At 41.3% G+C, this 7,524-nt stretch overlaps 1 protein-coding gene across 2 annotated transcripts in view; it reads right to left on the bottom strand.

The window, feature by feature from the left end:
- Positions 1 to 4,749: 4,749 nt before the first annotated feature.
- COG7 (component of oligomeric golgi complex 7) overlaps positions 4,750 to 7,524 on the bottom strand; it is a 28,166-nt gene continuing 25,391 nt past the window's right edge. For both annotated transcript variants that reach the window (XM_067306298.1, XM_013944750.2), the window contains 2 exons: positions 7,066 to 7,209; positions 4,750 to 5,548 (listed from right to left, as the gene is read on the bottom strand). In XM_067306298.1, the coding sequence (XP_067162399.1) occupies positions 5,382 to 5,548; positions 7,066 to 7,209 (311 nt within the window). In that variant the 3' untranslated portion in view covers positions 4,750 to 5,381. The remainder of the gene's footprint in view (positions 5,549 to 7,065; positions 7,210 to 7,524) is intronic.

Here is a 7,524-nt window from a genome sequence, read left to right as displayed (position 1 = left end):
GGAAACTGTGGATAATACAGAATCAAAGCTGAATATGTGCTATCCATCCCCATGAACTGGATCCTGCTGACACCTTGTCACTGGTCACAGCAGCAGAGCTCTGGGAAGGATGCTCGAACACTGGTGAAAAAGCAGATTTGATGTAACCCTGTAACACAGGTAGAAATCAGTTATAAATAAGGCATTCCCCAAGACCCCCCAAAAGTCCAGAGGGACTCCCATTGCCTCAGTAGGGATGAGATTCTAGCCTGGATGTGAACATCTTCCTGAGGACTCCACCTTTGGGGTGAGAAATGGAAGTGCCTGGTCTCATTTGTGTTCTGCCATTTGTGCAGCCTGTTTTATGCATTTTTGCCAGATGGAAGGTTTCATGTCCTGCACACACACAGGTGAAAGCACAGATTAAAAAAAAGAAAGCAAAATCTTTAAGTTTATTGAATTCCTGGAGACATTCATGGCAATTATTTTTAAAGCAGGAATGTCCTCCAAATTAGCACGCTCACCTGGGCTAGAACCAGATATTGCTGGCCACTTTCTTTTTGCTTGCATTTCCTTTTTGTGTGTATCAACAAACAGAGTTAAGATACAGAGCAACAGATTTATCTCAAATAATTGTTTAGAACATAAAGTCCTTAACCATTGAAATTACAAGTCATTTCTATGACATGAGTTTCTTTCTTCTACTTAATGGACTAGACAGCCTCAAATCTCCAGTTTCAAGAATTTCAGTGATAAATGAATGTGGGCTGCGCTTTGTGATCTTTTTGTCTGATCATTTACACTTTCCGGAGCCTTTCACCACAGGAAACTATCTTAAAATTACTCACAATGGGTATTAAGGGCTTAAGCAAGGGTCCTAAAAGTTGTAGGGAATATCTATATTAAAAACAAACAAATATCATAGACAGTTTTTAGGAATTTTGCATCTTTTTTATGTAGATCTAATTTCATTAGATTCATTGTGCCAATCCAAATGTCACAGAAGGAAAAGGAAAATCAAACCTATCAAACCCCTGTTTTGGTTTATTCCATTTACTCCACAGGAAGCTTATAATTATGAGAGAATGAACTTTTACTTCTTATTACTCAGGTTAACTTAGGGGGACAATGACTTCTTGAATTAGTCTTCATTGTTACTACCCACTTCTCCTTTGTAAGGAACTTCAGTGTTCAAAATTCTTTTGAAAAAGTCAAACCTTCAATTACTGGTGTATAGTTGGTCTAATACTGCTGCATTTACAATTATAATTATTAGCTAGAATATTTTATAAAACTTGATTCAGGAGTTTAAGTTTGGTGATTAGCTCCAAAAAATATTGGTAACTTAAAATAAAAAAAAGATTTTTTATTACTTCTGGTGTTCTGATATCTGAATTTTTACAGACCACATTTTCCAGTTTTACTTGGTCATCACAAGAGCAAGAAACTTAAACACTTTCTTTTAGTTAAATTTAGATTTTAAAATAATGGAACAATCCCAGGAGCCAGAGTTACAAGTTTCTCTGGCTATTCAGAAAGAGAGATGAGGATCAGGTAAGTTTGGTAGATATCCATGGAGTACTCAAAAATGTTCAAAAATGGGTAAGTTAACAAATCCTGTAGAGCCACACATTAGAGTGGATTTAAAAACAGTGCAAAGCTTTCACTATTGCTTCTTGATCAGTGCTTCAGAAATCCACGTGGCTGAAGCTTTTTGATTATGACAGTGATCGGAATCAGAGGCACAGGAAATAGTGTGCACACAGGGCTTGCACAGAACAGTTCTCTGGTTTGGCCTCTTGGCAGTCAGCAGTTTATGGACCTCCTGAGCCGAAGGCTGCATTTGTTTTAGTTGCCACTGCTTTAAAACCACAAAATAATTAGGTTATTTAGAAACTAACGTTCTGCCACTTGGCGAAGTAGAGCTTTCATTCGCATACCTTCCTAATCATTCTACTTGAACCAATCAATATTTTAAAGGCTTTTTAGCATCTGGAACGATTCTTCCAGAAGAAGCTTTGCCTCAGAAACAACATATGATTATCTTTCATATATGAAGTGAACAGCAGACTTGCTACATTACACTGGGAAAAGGAGATGACACTTTAATCCTTCAGCACTAGATTTCTTATTAGTCTGAACAGTAAATACCCAGCAAACTCAGAAGTGTACAGAACTCATCCCTCACCACTGACCTTCCAAGGCTGAGTTGTTAATCTTGGTGATAAAATATATTTGTCCCTGATTTTGATTGGGATGAGGAGAGGAAAAATAGGGGTAATTTACAGTAAGTCTGCAGCCAGAGAATATCTAAAGTAAATAAAAGATATAAGTAATAAAGAGCCAAATTTAGGGAGCACCTTCTCAGAAAGTCCTTGTGCTACTCCCAGATTCTCATCTGTCAGTTGGTTTTCATTTGCGAAAGTGAGCAACCAGCAGCTTGCGAACACAGCTATTCAGGACAACCAACAACACGTGCAAGTAGGCGCAGTACGGAAATAATCTACTCCTGGTACATCATGAGCTAAGCAAGCAAGTAAAAACAACCGCAATAGTGACAGGGCAGATGAAAGGCGGTTAGGAAACTTGCTAAAGACAGTGGAATCCAGTTCTTACAGGAGTTGTCCTAGACTTTTCCTGTTTGACTCCTCGCTTCCCTTCTCCCTGACTAAAGGGATGCTTCCTGTACTGAACAGAATAAATCCACAGTGAAGTCTCCTTCACAAACTAGGACAGTTCCTGTGAAGTGACATTGTTTCAGCCCGCATGACAGCTGAATCAGAAACAAGTAGCTGACTCTCCCTTCCACCAACTCTACGCTCAAAACATGCAACCAAGCTAAGACTTTTATCTTCACAAAGACCTCTGATTTTGCAACAGTGAAAAAAACCTGCTCCCTCCAGAAGGCACAACAGAGCAATTTGCTTAAGCTTATGCAGTAAAACACTAGGAAAGCTGAAAACAAAAAAGTGGGCATCTGCTCTCACCATCAGACAGCACTGCCATCATCACTTCCAATAAACCCAGCTGCGTGGGAATTCAAATAGCCATTCGAGCAAAGAGACATAAGATGCTTTTCCACAGCTCAAGTTTTGCCCTGAGCCTCCTCCTCGTGCTGATGAAGTAACGGTATCTGCGAGGAGTTAGCTGCAATGAGAAAGGGGAAGGCAGATTTCTGATCCCAGGCCAGCCCTCACCAAGGCACTTCTGGAATCAAGTCTTTAGGATGCAGGCTGGCTACGTCCTGCAGTGGGCTTCGACACCTGCTGCCGCAGAGCGGTAGCAAACAGCAGATGCAGCATCAGGTCTCAGACTGAGGAAATAAAAGAGCAGCTTCCAACTCCTCCAACCTTTAGCCCCAGCTGGGTGCCTGCCCAGGGCTATTTGCCCTGTGAACTGCGATAACAGTAGGCAAAGAGCAGCCTCAGAAATCCTCACTTTCTAGTTACAAGGCAGGAAAAGGATGGGAGAGGCACCAGCGATGAGATTTACCCCTTTCACACCAAGGGTAGATTGGAACAGCATGTACTCTGGCAGGACGCAGACAGTTTACTATTCTAGTTATTGCTGGTTTATAGAGGGTGTCTGGCAACTAATAAAGTAGAAAGTGCCTCAGGTACTAGACTTAGGCTCTTTACTAGCTTGGCTCTCTTTCCCAGATGGACTGATTGGTACACACAGATAAGCGTATGTGCGCACTGGGCTTTCTTCATGCTGCAGCAGTGCAGCTTCCAGAAGACTCATCTTAGCTGTGTGCACACAGGGCTGTCCAGGTAAAAGACTTCAAATCAGAGCCAAACGAAACACCTGAGAAGCCCCAATCTCACAGTACAGGATTTTCCATTTCATCTGGGGATTTTTAATTAAACTTTTCATACTCTGAAGGGAAATAAGTAATCAGCTAACTGAAAACACAACCAAGAAAAAAAAAAAAGTGCAGAAAACATGCTTTAACTCCCTTCTCCAGTACTTCTTTTGCCTAAATTTGCTAAACTCAACAACTGCTTACAAGTACCCTGCTCCCCTCACCTCCCCAAACTGCATTTTTGGCAATAAAATATCCACATACAGCTGAGAAAAGCATAGGAATCCAGTTTCACCCAGAAAGCGTACAGCTGGTAAAACATAAGCTTGTATCTGGATGTTACATGTGTGCTATAAAACACAAGATGTTGGTATGACAAAAGCAGACATAGGACTGCCCAGAAAAAAGACGGATTTGGCAGCCATCAGCTTAGCAATAGCAACTAAGCACATAAGGTCACCCAGCAGAGAACGTATCAGACAAGAGAGTCCCAAAAGGGAACCACAAAATGCAGCACCACAGGCACAAGAAGCAATGAAGAAGTATGGGCAGCTGGAGAGTGAGGGCTGTCCAAAAGACAGGCTGCTGGGGGAAAAAAAAACAGTCAAAAAGCAAAGACATCAGAAAAATCTGCGGATCTGGCTAAACACTGATTAGAGCAGCCTGAAAGAAGTTAAGAAAAGAAGCAGAGAGATGGAAACTGGGAAACAAATTACTCAAAGGAGTCCGGGGGTGAACAAAAGGAGAAAACTGCAGGAGCAGCTACAGGTAGGGGGAAGACAAAGATTTTTCCCCCCCCCCCCCCCCCACTCCCTCCAAACCAGAAGATTTTGCACATGAGGTTTGACACAGCTGGCATTCCAGTTTTGGGATCTCCTTGCATTTTGCCCAGTCTCGTCTTAAGAAAAAAAGCTGTGGAAGCATTGGAAGCATTCTTAAGCTAGACAAGGCTTTCTACAAAGATCTAAATAACAATCTTTAATAAATTTCATAAGAAAACAACATTGTTTCATTAAATATATTAGACTCATCATAGCCTTAAGCAGTAGAATACATTAATCTCACAAGAAACAACCTACAAAACAGGTTTTATTCTCAGAGTTGGGTTTGATCATGCGTTTTCTACTAATTGATGAGACTCTGTCTTCTTGAGATGGTGAATAATGACAGACTTGAGCAATGGCCATTGCCTCCAGGTGGAAGAGCTTCCAATCAGTCGATCTATGTTGCACCTACCCCGTAATTTTAGATTCAAAATTGATTAAACTGTTCTGAAAAAGCCAGTCATCTCACCGTCATGAAGCATGAACTCTCCCAGCTAGCAGCAGACCAATTCTAGTTAGAAGCCAGCACTGTTCAACCTACTCAAGGTCATTCAGACAGTTTTTAGTAAATTTGGTTGTAAGACACCTTTCCTCATTTCTAAAGACAGAAAAAAATGAACAAGCTTTTCCTAAACAGACATTTATTACAAATTATTCATAAATAAATTCCTCTTATCCCCAGAGACATCTTCACTGTCCTTGGAAAGTTTATAGGGAATAAGAGAAAACTCAGTTCAGCCCTTGGAGGATGTCCAGCAGTGGGGACATTACAGCTAACACTCCAGTCCTCTCATCGCAGCGATGCTGCTGGCCATTCTGCGGGGCATGCTTTTTGCAGCTTGCCGGTAGTCCTCTGGTTTTGCCTTCAACAGTGTTGCAATATTTTGCAGCGTTCTTGATGGCTGAAGGCCGAGGGCATCCATCACATTTATTAGATAATCTAAAAGATAAAGGATAAACATGTATTTAAACAGGGAACAGATACTATGCAAGCAGCACCCAAATAAAAGTTTTTCTTTGTCCTTCAGGACAGCTAGAATCCTCTCTGTCACTGCCAGCTCAGACACACAGAAAACTGCTATGTATTTGGAATTTAATTGTACTGACTGACAAATATTTTTGGCTTTCAGTACATTAGTTTAAACAACTGTCTGTTTTGTTCAGAGGACTGAGGCACATTCTGCCATATTTCAGTATCTGTGGGGAGGACCCACCTCCTCAGGGCAGTAAGTCACCAAGGTCACAGATAAAGGATCACAACCAATTTCAAAGGCCAGTTAAGAGCTGGCAACAAAGATGGGAACTTTCGCGGGGTGAATGGTTGTCAAGGTAGGAGGGAGTTCCAGATCACTGATTCAAAGTCAGCTGAGGAATTAAGGATGGAACGAAGAATGCCCAGCAACCAGCCTCTTATCCAGTGTTTTGTTATTATGCCACACCAGAAAAAAAAAAGATTCAAGGCTGAATTCCCTGATATTCAAACTTACTTTCAGGTGAACTGAAGAGAAAATATTGTCTGTAACCTTATTTTTGAGGTTGGCCATGGTGAAGTCAGCATTCGTGATTTAGAGCAGAGAAAGGACCAGCTTGCATTTACAACAGCTGTAGTGGTCCTGTGGAGACTTCTTCATCAGCTTAGGATAAGAAAACCCATCTCCTCCACGTCCTTCACCTTCCCCAACACCTTCCATCAGTCGTCCCTCAGTTGTTCATGGGAGAAGGTAGAGAGGAACAACATTTCCCAGTATCTCCCACTTTGTTGCTGAAAATTTCTCCATGTTAAAGGTAACACTAGTCACCTTGCACCATTAGCTAACCATGGCAGAGGAGCTGACCCTACAGCTTTTGTAAAAAAAGATGCTGGTTAAGTGCTCTACAATGATTTTTAGAAGGCCTTTGGCTGATCTTTCCTATATTAGCTACCAGGGTCCTATACCTAGCAAGAAATAACAGTGCTGAAGTGGACACAAGGAGTGAACCAGCTGCCTCCTTAATGATCCACTGGAGCCCTTCCCAACAGACTCAGCATATGCCATATACCCCATATAGAGCATATACTGGCAGTGCAAGCACTCTTTGATGAGAAGGGAAAGAACCCTTTGCCTTCTTAAAACGCCACACTTAAAAAAAGATTATATACAAATCTCTTACTTGCTAAGACTGGCTTGTAAGGAAATCCTCTCCATTGAGAAGGACCTTGACTTCCACAGTCAGAAACACAAAGCTTTGAAGAAGCAGAAGCACTTACCAGAAAACCTCTTTTTCCTAGCAGAGGGATGTGACAGAACACTTTGCAAAAGAGCAGCCATGAACCATTTCGCTATGCAGAGTATCAGATACACATGCCCATGATTAAAGGAGAAACCCATATTGCAATTTTTTAAAAGAAAATATAATAAAAGAAGAGCCCATGCATTACAGCAGCAGTTCTCAGGACAACGTGTGTGCCAAGCTTACCAATGTCTGTGGCAAGCTGCTTTGTTGAATGTACAGTGAGCTCTGGTATCTGCAAGATGACTTCGCAATAGGTTTGCATCGTAGCTCTGGCGATGGAGCCCAGCCAGTAATCAGCCATGTTGTCCAGCTCAGGTAATTCATCTCCTGAACAGAAAATTCTCATTAGCTGTGAGCAGTTTCACTTACCCGCGTTCACTAGTTTTGTAACAAGACATAATTCATAAATGGTTAACAATTTATTCAACAAAACATTAAGGTACTGGAATTCAGACAGTTTGTCAGCTGGTTTTGGAATGATCAAAGCTGTAATTTATCTTCCTTGATACTATATAACATTGAAAGATAGCTCAAGAACCAAAACACTTCCCTCTAACACTCATACAGGTAACTAAATTCTAAAGGGATAACAGGTGATCAGGCTGGGATCACGGGCACTGCCTAGCGTGTTCTCTAGGATGT

The sequence above is a fragment of the Apteryx mantelli genome, chromosome 16 (genome assembly GCF_036417845.1).
Source record: "Apteryx mantelli isolate bAptMan1 chromosome 16, bAptMan1.hap1, whole genome shotgun sequence".
In the NCBI taxonomy this organism is placed as follows: domain Eukaryota; kingdom Metazoa; phylum Chordata; class Aves; order Apterygiformes; family Apterygidae; genus Apteryx; species Apteryx mantelli.
Note: the sequence above shows the minus strand (reverse complement) of the source record. Positions and strands in the feature narration are given on the sequence as shown.